Source organism: Triticum aestivum, chromosome 1B, assembly GCF_018294505.1.
Source record: "Triticum aestivum cultivar Chinese Spring chromosome 1B, IWGSC CS RefSeq v2.1, whole genome shotgun sequence".
Classification (NCBI taxonomy): domain Eukaryota; kingdom Viridiplantae; phylum Streptophyta; class Magnoliopsida; order Poales; family Poaceae; genus Triticum; species Triticum aestivum.
Genome location: NC_057795.1, coordinates 19,680,361 through 19,696,761, shown reverse-complemented (window position 1 = coordinate 19,696,761; position 16,401 = coordinate 19,680,361). Strand labels below are relative to the sequence as shown.

General features: G+C 43.6%; 1 protein-coding gene across 2 annotated transcripts; it reads right to left on the bottom strand.

The window, feature by feature from the left end:
• Positions 1-9,436: 9,436 nt before the first annotated feature.
• LOC123104370 (protein Rf1, mitochondrial) lies at positions 9,437-13,811 on the bottom strand. 2 transcript variants are annotated; one of them, XR_006450295.1, is made up of 2 exons: positions 11,146-13,811; positions 9,437-10,819 (listed from the first exon to the last, which is right to left on the bottom strand). XR_006450295.1 is itself a non-coding variant. In XM_044526210.1 (2 exons), exons 1-2 carry the CDS (start codon positions 13,761-13,763, stop codon positions 11,779-11,781), a joined length of 1,830 nt encoding a protein of 609 aa, XP_044382145.1. In that variant the 5' UTR covers positions 13,764-13,811; the 3' UTR covers positions 11,532-11,778. The 2 variants fall into 2 exon arrangements, 1 of the variants encoding a protein (XP_044382145.1); XM_044526210.1 differs by lacking the exon at positions 9,437-10,819 and having other exon boundaries at positions 11,532-11,802; positions 11,958-13,811.
• Positions 13,812-16,401: the final 2,590 nt, after the last annotated feature.

Here is a 16,401-nt window from a genome sequence, read left to right as displayed (position 1 = left end):
GTGTTGATGGTCAACAAGACCACTAGTTTCAAGAAAAAGGGCAAAGGGAAGAAGAAGGGGAACTTCAAGAAGAACAGCAAGCAAGTTGCTGCTCAAGAGAAGAAACCCAAGTCTGGACCTAAGCCTGAAACTGAGTGCTTCTACTGCAAGCAGACTGGTCACTGGAAGCGGAACTGCCCCAAGTATTTGGCGGATAAGAAGGATGGCAAAGTGAACAAAGGTATATGTGATATACATGCTATTGATGTGTACCTAACTAGAGCTCGTAGTAGCACCTGGGTATTTGATACTGGTTCTGTTGCTAATATTTCCAAATCGAAACAGGGACTACGGAATAAGCGAGCACTGGCCAAGGACGAGGTGACGATGCGCGTGGGAAACGGTTCCAAAGTCGATGTGATCGCGGTCGGCATGCTACCTCTACATCTACCTTCGGGATTAGTTTTAGACCTGAATAATTGTTATTTGGTGCCAGCGTTGAGCATGAACATTATATCTGGATCTTGTTTGATGCGAGACGGTTATTCATTTAAATCAGAGAATAATGGTTGTTCTATTTATATGAGTAATATCTTTTATGGTCATGCACCCTTGAAGAGTGGTCTATTTTTATTAAATCTCGATAGTAGTGATACACATATTCATAGTGTTGAAACCAAAAGATGCAGAGTTAATAATGATAGTGCAACTTATTTGTGGCACTGCCGTTTGGGTCATATCGGTGTAAAGCGCATGAAGAAACTCCATACTGATGGACTTTTGGAATCACTTGATTATGAATCACTTGGTACTTGCGAACCATGCCTTATGGGCAAGATGACTAAAACGCCGTTCTCCGGAACTATGGAGCGAGCAACTGATTTGTTGGAAATCATACATACTGATGTTTGTGGCCCAATGAATGTTGAGGCTCGCGGCGGGTATCGTTATTTTCTCACCTTCACAGATGATTTGAGCAGATATGGGTATATCTACTTGATGAAACACAAGTCTGAAACATTTGAAAAGTTCAAAGAATTTCAGAGTGAAGTGGAAAATCATCGTAACAAGAAAATAAAGTTTCTACGATCTGATCGTGGAGGAGAGTATTTGAGTTATGAGTTTGGCCTACACTTGAAACAATGTGGAATAGTTTCACAACTCACGCCACCTGGAACACCACAACGAAATGGTGTGTCCGAACGTCGTAATCGTACTTTACTTGATATGGTGCGATCTATGATGTCTCTTACTGATTTACCGCTATCATTTTGGGGTTATGCTTTAGAGACGGCCGCATTCAAGTTAAATAGGGCACCATCAAAATCCGTTGAGACGACACCTTATGAACTGTGGTTTGGCAAGGAACCAAAGTTGTCGTTTCTTAAAGTTTGGGGCTGCGATGCTTATGTGAAGAAACTTCAACCAGATAAGCTCAAACCTAAATCGGAGAAATGTGTCTTCATAGGATACCCAAAAGAGACTATTCGGTACACCTTCTATCACAGATCCGAAGGCAAGACATTCGTTGCTAAGAATGGATCCTTTCTAGAGAAGGAGTTTCTCTCGAAAGAAGTGAGTGGGAGGAAAGTAGAACTTGATGAGATAACTGTATCTACTCCCTTATTGGAAGTAGTTCATCACGAGAACCGGTTCTTGTGACAACTACACCAATTAGTGAGGAAGCTAATGATAATGATCATGAAACTTCAGATCAAGTTTCTACTAACCTTGTAGGTCTACCAGAGTGGTACGGTAATCCTATTCTGGAAGTCATGTTACTGGACCATGATGAACCTACGAACTATGAGGAAGCGATGATGAGCCCGGATTCCGCAAAATGGCTAGAAGCCATGAAATCTGAGATGGGATCCATGTATGAAAACAAAGTATGGACTTTGGTTGACTTGCCCAATGATCGGCAAGCCATTGAGAATAAATGGATCTTTAAGAAGAAGACTGACGCTGATGGTAATATAACTATCTATAAAGCTCGACTTGTTGCAAAAGGTTTTCGACAAGTTCAAGGGGTTGACTACAATGAGACTTTCTCACCCGTAGCGATGCTTAAGTTCGTCCGAATCATGTTAGCTATTGCTGCATTTCATGATTATGAAATTTGGCAAATGGATGTCAAGACTGCATTCTTGAATGGATTTCTAGAAGAAGAGTTATATATGATGCAGCCGGAAGGTTTTGTTGATCCAAAAGGTGCTGACAAAGTGTGCAAGCTCCAGCGTTCCATTTATGGACTGGTGCAAGCATCTCAGAGTTGGAATAAACGCTTTGATAGTGTGATCAAAGCATATGGTTTTATACAGACTTTTGGAGAAGCCTGTATTTACAAGAAAGTGAGTGGGAGCTCTATAGCATTTCTAATTTTATATGTAGATGACATATTATTAATTGGAAATGGTATAGAATTTCTGGATAGCATAAAAGGATACTTGAATAAAAGTTTTACAATGAAAGACCTCGGTGAAGCTGCTTACATATTGGGCATCAAGATCTATAAAGATAGATCGAGACGCTTAATAGGACTTTCACAAAGCACATACCTTGACAAAATTTTGAAAAAGTTCAAAATGGATCAGGCAAAGAAAGGATTCTTGCCTGTGCTACAAGGTGTGAAGTTGAGTCAAACTCAATGCCCGACCACAGCAGAAGATAGAGAGAAAATGAAAAATGTTCCCTATGCTTCAGCCATAGGCTCTATCATGTATGCAATGCTGTGTACCAGACCTAACATATGCTTAGCAATAAGCTTGGCAGGAAGGTACCAAAGTAATCCAGGAGTGGATCACTGGACAGCGGTCAAGAACATCCTGAAATACCTGAAAAGGACTAAGGATATGTTTCTCGTATATGGAGGTGACAAAGAGCCAGTCGTAAACGGTTACGTCGATGCAAGCTTTGACACTGATCCGGACGATTCTAAATCGCAAACCGGATACGTGTTTTTATTAAACGGTGGAGCTGTAAGTTGGTGCAGTTCTAAACAAAGCGTCGTAGCAGGATCTACATGTGAAGCGGAGTACATAGCTGCTTCGGAAGCAGCAAATGAAGGAGTCTGGATGAAGGAGTTCATTTCCGATCTAGGTGTCATACCTAGTACATCGGGACCAATGAAGATCTTCTGTGACAATACTGGTGCAATTGCCTTGGCAAAGGAATCCAGATTTCACAAGAGGACCAAGCACATCAAAAGACGCTTCAATTCCATTCGGGACCAAGTCCAAGTGGGAGACATAGAGATTTGCAAGATACATACGGATCTGAATGTTGCAGACCCATTGACTAAGCCTCTCTCACGAGCAAAACATGATCAACACCAAGACTCCATGGGTGTTAGAATCATTACTATGTAATCTAGATTATTGACTCTAGTGCAAGTGGGAGACTGAAGGAAATATGCCCTAGAGGTAATAATAAAGTTATTATTTATTTCCTCATATCATGATAAATGTTTATTATTCATGCTAGAATTGTATTAACCGGAAACATGATACATGTGTGAATACATAGACAAACATAAAGTCACTAGTATGCCTCTACTTGACTAGCTCATTAATCAAAGATGGTTATGTTTCCTAACCATAGACATGTGTTGTCATTTGATTAATGGGATCACATCATTAGGATAATGATGTGATTGACATGACCCATTCCGTTAGCCTAGCACTTGATCATTTAGTATATTGCTATTGCTTTCTTCATGACTTATACAAAGTTCCTACAACTATGAGATTGTGCAACTCCCGTTTACCGGAAGAACACTTTGTGTGCTACCAAACATCACAACATAATTTGGTGATTATAAAGGTGCTCTACAGGTGTTTCCGAAGGTACATGTTGGGTTGGCATAATTCGAGATTAGGTTTTGTCACTCTGATTGTCGGAGAGGTATCTCTGGGCCCTCTCGGTAATACTCATCACCTAAGCCTTGCAAGCATTGTAACTAATGAGTTAGTTATAAGATGATGTGTTACAGAACGAGTAAAGAGACTTGCCGGTAACGAGATTGAACTAGGTATTGGATACCGACGATCAAATCTTGGGCAAGTAACATACCAATGACAAAGGGAACAACGTATGTTGTTATGCGGTTTGACCGATAAAGATCTTCGTAGAATATGTAGGAACCAATATGGGCATCCAGGTCCCGCTATTGGTTATTGACCGAGAATGGTTCTAGGTCATGTCTACATAGTTCTCGAACCCGTAGGGTCCGCACGCTTAACGTTACGATGACAGTTTTATTATGAGTTTATAAGTTTTGATGTACCAAAGTTTGTTCGGAGTCCCGAATGTGATCGCGGACATGACGAGGAGTCTCGAAATGGTCGAGACATAAATATTGATATATTGGACGACTATATTCGGACACCGGCAGTGTTCCGAGTGATCTCGGAGAAAACCGGAGTGCCGGGGGGGTTACCGGAACCCCCCGGAAGAGTATTGGGCCTTATGGGCCTTAGGGGAAAGGAGAGAGGGGCGGCCAGCATGGGCCACGCGCCCCCTCCACCCTCTGGTCCGAATTGGACTAGGAGGGGGGCGGCACCCCCCCCCCCTCTTTCCTTCCCCCTCTCCCCCTTCCTTCCCCCTCCTAGTAGGAGTAGGAAAGGAGGAGTCCTACTCCTACTAGGAGGAGGATTCCTCCTCCCTTGGGGCGCCCAAGGGGCCGGCCGGCCTCCCCCCTCCCTCCTTTATATACGGGGGCAGGGGGGCACCCCATAGACACACAAGTTGATCTACGGATCGTTCCTTAGCCATGTGCGGTGCCCCCCTCCACCATATTCCACCTCGGTCATATCGTCGCGGAGTTTAGGCGAAGCCCAGCACCGGTAGAACATCATCATCGTCACCATGCCATCGTGCTGACGGAACTCATCCCCGAAGCTTTGCTGGATCGGAGCCCGGGGATCGTCATCGAGCTGAACGTGTGCTGAACTCGGAGGTGCCGTACGTTCGGTGCTTGGATCGGTCGGATCGTGAAGACATACGACTACATCAACCGCGTTGTCATAACGCTTCCGCTTACGGTCTACGAGGGTACGTGGACGAACACTCTCCCCTCTCGTTGCTATGCCATCACCATGATCTTGCGTGTGCGTAGGAATTTTTTTGAAATTACTACGTTCTCCATCATACAATCCATAAGCATTTCTCCTTTGGATTCATCTGTACTAGTTTTCTTAAGGAATTTTTCATCCAATCCAACCTCTTATGAAAAAGACTACATGTTTCTAGATTGTAATCAAATGCCCATGTTAATCATGTCAGATCAAAGATGGCACGTTGGTGCATTTTACAAATCCTGCAAACCAAATAGGCGTGTGGTAGTGTTCAAAACAGCATGTAGGCACTAACACATTCTCTTCTTTTGCAGATAATAATAGGCCTGGAGGTGGATAATGTTTATAGCGACAATCACATCGAATGCCTGGATCTGCATCTCTGAAATATTACTTTGAACTCCTACCAAGGGACCTTATCGGAGATTACACTCGCCTGGTTCTTTCTTGCCAGAGCAAAGGTGTTGAGGGTACTAAGGTTGAATACGCATTTAATTAGGAAAGATGAATGGTATGTTGATCAGAGCTGGCAGGTACTGCAGAATGGAAGAGGCTCCAAAAAAGCTAAACTTTGTTTTGGAAGAGCATATGGCAGAGCAATTGGAAGTCATTGTGTCAAACCCATACATGACTTGTCAGCGACTGATCCCTTTGCAGAAATGTCGATGTTTGCAATGTTTGAATTTGGGCGTTGTAATCTTTGAATTTGAACCTTGTAATATTTATGGTATTTGTTATATAACGTAATTGGATGTTTAATTTGGTATTGCAATCATGTCATGTTACAAGTATATATATGTTGTTCTTCTGTACACAGAGCATAGATGTTCTGTAGACAGAGCATATCACAACACACACGGACCGCACTAAGTAACCCGTCAGCGATGAATTCATCAATCGCAAATAGTTCATCCGAGTGAACTGTAAGCTCTACATCGCACACGCCTTCGTCTGGCAGCCCGTTTCTTTTGTTCACCCTCATTGCAAACAGTTAATTGAACTGAATCGTATGCCTTGAATCGCACACGCAACAAAAATTTGAACCGTGTTTGATGCATCCGTCATCGCAAATGTTTTGCACCTTTTTTACGGTTCTTTTACACCACCGTCTGCGATTAATGCATCGCACATAGTTTCGTGAAAGGGTCTCTGATTGTAGTGTCACGTTAGCAGCATCCTGTAGTAGTGTATGCCAATAGGTTAGTCCCCAAAAATGATATAAAGTTGCTATAAAATGATTGTAAAACATCCAAGAATGATAGTATAACAGCATGGAACGATAAAAAATTATAGACACGTTGGAGAGATGTATCAGGCATTGAGCCGGATGAAGTAGGCATTGCTGGACTACGCCTTATGACAAGGGGCTCCATCACGAACTGTGCGTACACACTGGACACGGACGGTCACACTGTGTTCAGCGCCGCGGGATGGAACAATTTTCTAGCTGGAAAGAGTCTCCAAATTGGACAGGCCATCTTAGTCACCATCAGGAGCACCCGGCGCCATGGCTTGAGGATGATAGTGGTCATCGACCTCATTTAGAACTATGTGTGTGGCGGAGCAGTACATGAATGAACTGCTTAACTATGTATTAGCGCTATGTACTAGTACTGTTTTAGCTCGTAACGTTTCTATTAATTGGTTATGTTTGTGAGATCTTTAGCTAGCTAGCTAGTAGCCACTTAAATATCAACTCCTAATGTTCTATTATCTGCTACTATTCTACTGTTATATAGTATGTACTTAGTGTTAATGTGAAATGCTAAATGTTACATGGTGTTGAAAAACCTTTTTTTTGTGCACGAAATGTTCATGGCGTGCAAATTACATTGTGCGCCGCTAGGTGAGTCAATATAGTGGTGGCATTGCAAACATCGTACGCCAGAAACACGTATAATATTGTTGGCGTAGGCTCCAACGCCACCACTATTTTTTAACACTGGCGCCATATTGATGGCGTGGGGCTCCTACGCCAGCAAGGTTGTTTTTGGCATGCCATAGTTAGGCTTTTCTGCACTAGTGATGTGATCTCCTTTCTCATGATGCTCACAACTTGCAGCTATGTCTGCACTAATCAATTCAAACTAGTATGTAGTAGGCAAGAGGTAGATCGCCGAACTGCAAAGCTAGCTCGACGCCAGCAAGCAGTGGACCTTGACCGCCAAGGAAGAAGCTCAGAAGATTGCCGTCCAACTTGTTCAAGAACAAGAGACGTTCAAGGTTTATCGGGAAGCGTCTGGATTGATCCAGTAGAAGATCGAGAAGAACTAGTCTGTGTGTGACCAGGTGAAGGCTGAGAAGACCGGGTTGGTTGAAGAGCTGAAGAAAGTGCGAGCCAGTCCCAGTGAAGCCAACGTGTACAGCGCAGCAATGTTTGTCCAATGCAGCGCAGAAGAAGTTCGGCAGGCAGTAGAAATCGTAGCCGCTAAGCCCTATCTTCTCCAATGCTTGTCCGACCCGCGAGATGCTATGCTAACCCAACTTTGGCAAGATGCAGCAATGTTTGCCGATCTCCCCTAAAGATCTGCCCATGCGAACCAGACCTACCAAGGAGTTTACGATCCTGAGCGGGGAGAACTTTGGGCATTCTGGTCTCAGTTCCACAACAACAACAACTAGCTAGTAATCCCATCTACAAGCTGATGATGGAGCTTGCAAGACCGGCCAGGAGGCCGTATTCTTCACGTTGTGGCCCAACGAAGCTCTCCGGTACAACTTCTTCGCCCTTACCTTCAACTGCTCGGGAAGGAGCTCGCCTCAACTGCTCAAGGAGGAACTCGACAAGCTTGGGTAACGCAGAAGACCTACTTCCCCGGCCTTAACCTCGCCCCCATCATTGCAGCAAACCCAAAAGGTCCTGATGGGCGAGAAGTATAGATGTTGTCCTTCGACGCCATCTTGGAGTTTGCCAAGACCACCGAGGTACGTTATGCTCGGAACCCTGAGGTAATAATGTAAAAACATTATGCTTGAATTAAATCCAGTCTTCTGCCAAGTTAATTAATCTTAAATTAATTTGCGGTTCTGTTGTTTCTTTAAAATTTTCTACTCCTGAGCTTCCGTATTGCGCCAGCTAGCTTTTGGCTTTGACCTCCTTGGCTGCAAGGGAGCACTCCCGCTGCCAACGTAGGTGAACTAGTGGATTATGGACAAACGATGAAGCAAGGCAACCCAGCTTGGCCCAAATATAACTTGAAAATCTCATGACAGAAAAAATTGGGAAACAACATAAGGAAAGAAAAACACTTAGGTCGACTAACGGCACAATCTACCCCTGATAATAAATGGGCTATTGCTTCTGGTGATACGTTATTAAAATTATTTCCAAACTTGCAAAATATTACCCACCGATGCCACTTATAAGTGACAAAAAAACGTTTTGCAGGGAATCCCAGCCTAGGCCGGCCCAAACAATGAGACCTACTGTACTACTACGCTCTGCTCGTTAGAGAAAACACAGTGCGCCCGTTTGGGCCAGCCCATGCGCGCGCAACTTTTTTAGTTTCGTTTTTTTATTTCTGTTCCACTTTTGTTTTCTTCTTCCTTAAATAATTTGGAACTTCAAAAAACATTTGAAATTTATGACAAGGAAGAATTTTCAAATAAATGTTGAAGAAAACATAAAATGTTTGTGAATTCAAAAAATTCTGATTTTTCTAAAAATGTTCGCAATTTTGAAAAAATGTTTGAAAAATAAAAAATAGTCTGCCATTTTGAAAAAAAAATCCATGTATTAAAAATTATAAATGAAATTGAAAAAATTGTTTGCTAATTCAAAAAATGTTCATGCATTTAGAAAATGCCCTAATTTTTTAAAAAAATAGTTAGTGAATTAGAAATGAGTTTATTGATTCATAAAACGTTTGCTCATTCAGAAAATGTGCATGAATTTCAAAAAATGTTCATGAATTTTAAATAAATCAACTAATTTCGAATAAAAATGTCATCTATTCTAGAATTGTTCGTCGGTTCAAACGAAAATGCTTAAAAACCTTTTGCAACATAAAAAATGTTCACAATTTTTAGACAAAAATATTTGGAAATACTAAAAAATGTTCATGATATTTAAAAATGTTCTCAAATTTGTAAAAGTGTTCAGAAATGATCGAAGATATGTAGTTAACAGTAATGTTTCTGAGTCTTTGTGACTATATACCTTGTTTTTTGACAACCACAATTTTTCTCGAAAATTTGAACATTGCTTCAATTTGTGAATAAATTTTAAAAAAGAAACATTTTCTTGCCAAAAACATGCGATGAGATGTGAACAAAATATGGTCATCGTCATTGAAGATTATGGTTATTTTTCCCGTTGCAATGAACAGGCCCTTTTGCTAGTCTGAATAATGACTATAATAGCCTTTGTCCGGCTTGGGGGAACAAAAATCAAACTACCAGGCAAAACCGAATTCCCCGATAAGTTTGCACATTTTCTATTATAATTTTGTGGATCCACATGCGCAAGTACTGGACATGCTTCTTTAAGAAGAAGAATGAGATAGTCTACTGTGTTGACGCCGAGTAGATCGCTGCACCCAAATCCGGTGTAACTGACGAGATGCTCTCCAGGGACTTCGGATACTTCAAGCCAATGCCGGACCTTATGGAAACGTGGCGTATAGTTCGCAGTATATGTGGGAGGACACTCTGGATCTACAAAATATTAATAGAAAATGTATTCATTTGATAGCTGCAGAATAAAAAGGCAAAAGTATTTGCCATTTTCTCTTCTGTACAGCTCAGGTCCAAAAGAATTTTCCTGGATTTTGTAAATTCATAGTGTGTTTTTACACTTAGATGTGAGATTTCTCCCCTGAAGCTTTCGAAAAGTAATATATGCTTTTTACATATAAATTTTTCAAATTGCTCTTGAAATACTTACTAAATTCTTGTTCATAAAATAGTATTCAGAGACATTATATATACCCAAACGTGCAACATTTCTTGGGGATCTTTCCATGCATGTGTCACGCCTGTTTGTTCAGAGAAAACATGATTCAAACCCAAGACAAACCATTTCTGGAGTGTTTCTCGAATAATGGTTCTGCTAAATTAGTACAAGAATTTCAGGTCCAAGACCTACACTGCTCAGTGGGTAAGTGAAAAATTATGCGGAAGGAAGAAGATAAAAGAAAATGCTGAACTTGACTCCTCGTAACAGAAAATAAATTAGGCATCGAATATAATGAAATAACCAGCTTCCGCATTTCTACAAGTACAGCTAAAAGAAAAGAAGCACACCAATTGTTCTATAGTAACAAAATGTACCAAGAAACAGAGGAGAAAACCACGGCAAAGCTCACCAAAATCCGACTCTCTCAAAAAAAGGTATGAGAGGAATGAACCGATCTGTAATTTTAGGGCACACTATTGTTGGATAAAATGGGTAATAATAATGACCCCGTTTCATTAACAAAATAGTACTCCTACAACATATCGGTTTATTACTGCCTGCTTTCTGTTCATACTACCAAAGCCAAAAAGAATAGATAATTTATCAGCTCTGTTCTGTCCAAAGGAACAGAGAAGTTCAAAATGCATCAGCCATATATCCTTACTATAGTCATACCGCCGTGATATACAGAGTAATGAATAAAAACGGAACATGCCGACAGTCAATGAAAATTACGGGCAGAACCATATTACCTCTGAACATTGATCTGCGTCAGTTTGTGCAACAAGACAGAGTATCTTTAATTCAACTGCTAAAAACATGCTGAGGCCATCGATATTGTGATTCCCAGCCTTAACACCAGCATGATCTAGTTAAGAAAAGTTGCAGGGTTAAACTCAACATGGTGCTGCATCGATCAAAACCAAAGAAAATTGGAGCCCAACACTAAACTAAACCTGTACACCTCATAATCAATGCCAGCACATACAAAAACATAACGTACAGGCTGCTACTACAACTGGATCCATAGAACTTGTACGTGGAAAGAAGACTGGAAGCTGCAAACATAACACAAGCAGATATTATTCAGACTTGTGCATGCTGCCTCTTCACAAATCACCCTAACCAGACCATCAAGAGCTATCACAACAGTCAACAAAACACCTCTCTAGTACCATGTTATGATTATCTAACCTCAATTTGGCTTAGAGGGCATAGATCTCAAGCCGGTCAAGCTCCGGATCCTGCTCAGCTTCTTCAAATTCCTTCTTAGACTTGACACAAGGGGCACGCAGGCACTGACAAGGGGTACACTGGCCGAGAAATGATTGCATCTTCAATGGGGCCACCTGAAACCGCCAGGGGTTGGTCGACTCAATTCCATGTGAGGCCAGGCTAAGGATCCTGGCAGGAGTGAACGGCTCGGACGACTGACACTCTCCCATGTGATGTACCAACTATTCAACTGTGGCTGGTTTTTCCAGAAACTGATACTTTATAGGGAGCAATTTGATGTGGTCTCTATATTCCCCTTCCCTTGAAAACAGAGAGATCAGCAGTGAAACAGTTTTAGCTTCAAGTGAGTAGCTCTTTACATCAACTTTAGACATATAATTTCCAGCCTTGACTATCTCTCCTCTTTCCAGTAACCTTCTGATAATATGATTTAACATCCAAGAGTTTGCAGTAGAGCCGCTCTTCTCCATTGATAAAAAAAGATTGTCGGCTTCTTCCACTGAACCTTCTTTTATAAGATTTGTCATCATTATGGTGTAGGTAACAGCATTAGGAACCAAGCCATTGGCTGGTATAGCAGCAAACAAATCCTTAGCCTCTTGGTTTCTCTTGACCCTGTAGAATGCACCAATAATGATATTGACAATTTTAATATCAAATTTCACATTCATTGCACTTAATTTTCGGAACAGGGTGATCGCTTCGCTACTGCAGCTATTTCTACAAAGTCCACCAAGAACTATAGAGTATGTATCAATGCACACACTTACTCCAGATTCAACCATCTCATCAAACTTCTCTTTTGCAGCAACAGTTTGTCCAGCCAGAAATAATCCATCCAGTATGACGTTATAATTAACAGTTGTAGGTTTAAGTCCCTTGTGCAGCATCTCTTTGAACAGAATAAGCCCGTCATCAATCCTTCTATTTTTGCAATAGCCATTAATAAGTATACCATACGTAAAGTTACAAGGTTCTAAACCATATGACACCATATCATCAAATACTTTCGATGCATCTGCCATCTTGCGGACTAGGCAGTATCCACCAATCAGTATATTAAATGTGCAAACATTAGGCCTCATACCTATGTGTGCTATCAAGCCAAGGATATCCCGTGCTTCTATTACCCTTCCTTCTGTGCATAGGTTCTGCATGATTGAATGGAAGAACTTAATATCAGGAGGAGGTATACCTTTGTTCATCATTTCAGTAAGCAATTCCTTTGCTTTCACCAAATCGCCGTGTGTACAAAATCCCTGGATTAGGGAACGATAAACAGCTGTGCCCTGTCGTACTCCTGTATCAATCATCTGATTAAACTTTATCATAGCATCGTCCAACTGACCCTTTTTGCAAAATGCATCTATTACGGTTGAATATGTGACTGCATTTGGACTCACTCCTTGTTTCTGCATTTCATTGAAGATAAGCATAGCCTTATCAAGCTTCCCAGATTTAGCATATGCATAAATCAGTATGCTGAAGATACGACAGTCAGGAAGAATGCAGTCTCTTTCCATTGAATTGAAGAGATTAATCATATCAACTAAGCATCCTTCGGTGGCATACCCATGAAGGCGAATAGCATATGAAACGTTGTCAGGTTTCAGGCCCTTCATAGCCATGGAATCAAAAATTCCTGCAGCTTCTTTGCTTCTTCCATGGTTGCAAAGAAAGGTCATAAACATGTTGTAAGTATGCAAATCTGGTGTAACCCTCCGACTTGTCATCTCTTTGAATACCCTAACAGCCTCCTTCCAGTGGCCTGAAGAGGAATATCCATGGATGAGGCTATTATATGTCACATTATCAGATACGACACCATCATCAACCATCTGACCAAGGAAATACTCTGCCTTGTCCATTGCTTTGGCCTTGCACAACGCATCAATAACCGAGTTATATGTCACAACATCAGGTGTAACGCCCTGCTGCCTCATTTCATGGAATAGATTGCACGCCTTGCCTACTTGGCCTTCCCTAAAGAAGCCATGGATGACCGTGTTATATGCCACCACGTTGGGGGTGCAGCCTAGCTCAGGCATCCTGTGAAGCAGAATGTCCAGAGCCTCATCAGCCCGCTTTGCGCGGCAGAGTCCCTTGAGAAGAGTGTTGACTTCTATGACGCCTGCCTTGAGTCCCGTCCTGAGGAGACGGGCGAAGAAGGCGAGCGCCAGATCCTGGCGGTTTGCGCGGCAGCAGCAGTCCATGAGGATGCCGTAGGTGCAGGCCGTTGGGTGCGCCACACGTCGGCGGGCGCCTTGGGATATGCGGCTGAAGAGGTTGACTGCGAGTGCAGGGCCATCGCTGCACGCCGCGGACGCCGGAGCACGGGCGAGGGCGGCAAGAAGGTTGTTGAGGGGGCGCTCCTGGACAGGATTGGCCTGCCGCAGCAATTCGTCGAACAGGTGGTGTGCGTCCTCCGGGGTGAGGTTGCCTGAACGCGCACGCTCCGTGGCGGTGGCGAAGGCGGTGTGGGGATCCCAGATGCGTGAGGGATGAGAGGTGGAGGAGGAGTGGCGGGCGCGGAGGCGGAGTGGCGACATGGGCGTGGTGGAGGAGAGGCGAGGCATGGCCTTGGTGTGAAGTGGGAGCAAGACGAGTGGGAGACGACATGGGCGAGTAGCATTTTTTTTACAGTGAGTAGGTCGTGAACTATGGCAAGACGAGTGGGAGATTACTGTTGCACTTTTAGTTATTTTCTTTCTTTACAGGTAACAAATCATGTTTTTTTCTAGGAGAATTAAATTATGTTCGTATATTATCACATACTGAATAGTACGAGTAATTGGTAAGAGTATATTTTCTTTCTTAACAGGTAAAATCAAATTATGTTCTTTTTCTAGGGGAATTAAATTATGTCTGTATATTTTTTTTCCGAGAGTACGCAAATTGCGTACCATAGCTTTATAGAAGAAGAGAATATCAAATATACGGAAAACCTAGGAACCTCCTGACAGGCGATTAGGGTTTCGAGGGAAAAAGCGGTGCACGTCCGATCTCGATCGACGGGGCGCGTCGCGGACAGCGCTGAGATGGCCTCGTCCGGCGCTGGCAAGGAGAAGGCAGGCACCCTCTCACCAAGGACGGCAAGGGCACGGCTGGAGGAGGCGATGGGCAAGCTGGATCTGACGGAAGAGGAGGCCACGCCGCTGGTGATCGATGACGTTGATGATGATGAGCCGACGAAGTGGTCGCTGGCGGGGAAAGTTCTACATCGCCATACGTTCCATATCCAAACGATCTGCAATGCTCTTCGTCCTGCATGGGGGAACCCTGAAGGCTTGATCTTCATGCCGGCGGGGGAAAATATTTTTGTGGCGGAATTCGCTGCTAAGCGTGATCGCGATCGCGTGTGGGATGGCAGTCCATGGCATATCAGTAAACACGCGGTCATCCTATCGGAGTTCTCCGACTGCATGAAGCCATCTGAACTTCAATTCGATAAACTGCAGATGTGGGCTAGGGTTCCCAACTTGCCCTTCAATCTCAGGAACGAGAAGCGAGGGTTGGCAGTGGCAAAACAAATTGATAAGAATGCTCAATCACTGCAATTTGACCCAATGGGGGGTTTCCTGAGGACACGAGTCACAATTGATGTCAGTAAGCCTCTGCAGAGGTGGATCCTCATAGACTCGGCGGCTAGAGGCAGCCGTGATTGGTATGACATACAATATGAAAACATCCCGAATTTTTGTTTTTCGTGTGGCCATCTAGGCCACTCGGATCTCCTTTGTCCGACGCCGGGGACAAGAGATGAAAACGCTGATCTTCCCTTCAAGACGAGTCTCCGTGCACCGGAAGACAAAAAGAAAACTCCTTCAAACGAGAATTCAGGGGCGAGTCAGACTAATACAAAACCAGGAGGAGGAAAAGAAGTACCTGAATCTGGCTCCACGCGAGATGGCAATCCAGAGGTCACCTCGCCTAAGAAGAGGAATACTAATGGCAGGAACAAGAGGAAAGGTGGACCTCCGAATCAGGTGTACAGGAAAGTTGTTATGCCCTTGCTGACAGCAGTAGAGCATGTGGACACTCAAAACAACGCCTTAATCCAGCATGACCCTGCACAAGCAAGTGGAGAGGATAATATTGGGGACGCAGAAGAGGTACGTGCGCCAAAAAAGAAGAGAGACACACCAACAACTTCAGAGAACTCGGCGGGAGCTGCTAGTCAGCCCTGCCCGTCGCAATGAGTTGTTTGAGCTGGAACTGCCGGGGGCTTGGGAACCCCGAGGCAGTTCGAGAGCTTCGCAAAGTGGTGAAGCAAGAAGGGCCCGAGTTGGTTTTTGTTATGGAGACAAAAATCAGAGGTAGACGAGTGGAGGATTTGCGGCATACCCTAGGGTTTGCAGGCAGTTTTGCAGTAGACAGTGACGCCCTAAGCGGGGGTGTAGGGCTGTTCTGGTCGAAAGAAGTGGATGTGGAACTCAAGTCGTACAGTAAATGCCACATTGATGTTTTGGTCCGGGATGGTTCACCGGGCTCAAATGCATGGAGGCTGACGGGTTTTTACGGAGCGTCGAGAGCAGCAGATCGTCATCACAGCTGGCGGTTCCTAAGAACACTTCATGCCATCCCTCATGCTGCATGGATGTGTATTGGTGACTTTAACGAAACTCTATATCAAGACGAGCATTTTAGCCGATCAGCTCGCCCTGAGAGGCAAATGAGAGAGTTTCGGGAAGCTACTAGCGAATGTGCTCTCCAGGATCTTGGGTGGACAGGTGTTGCATACTCATGGGACAACCGCCAACCTGGGGATGCAAACGTGAAAGCAAGGATTGATAGGGCTTTTGCCAATGAAGAGTTTAGGCAGAAGTATGAACATATACGGGTTCGGCATGTGTGTGCGGTGGAGTCTGATCATTGCTTTGTCCTTGTGGAGTTCAGAAATCACGCATTTACACAGAGGCCGATCGGAGCAAAGCAGTTCCGTTATGAGAACGTGTGGCAGTCACACCAGGATTACGAGTCCTTAATTGTACAAACCTGGCGAGAACAAAACCGCGATCCTGGGCTGCAGGGCATCATGGATTCGTGGGGAGCGTTACAGCGTCAGCTTGAACCCTGGGGAGCCCGAGAGTTTGGCAGTTTAACAAGATCAGTCCGTAATCTTCAGAGACGGCTTGATAAGTTGCGCCAACGGTCAGTGGGGCGAGGTCCATCAGACGAGGAGAGAAACGTAATGATGAAACTCAGAGAAGCCAT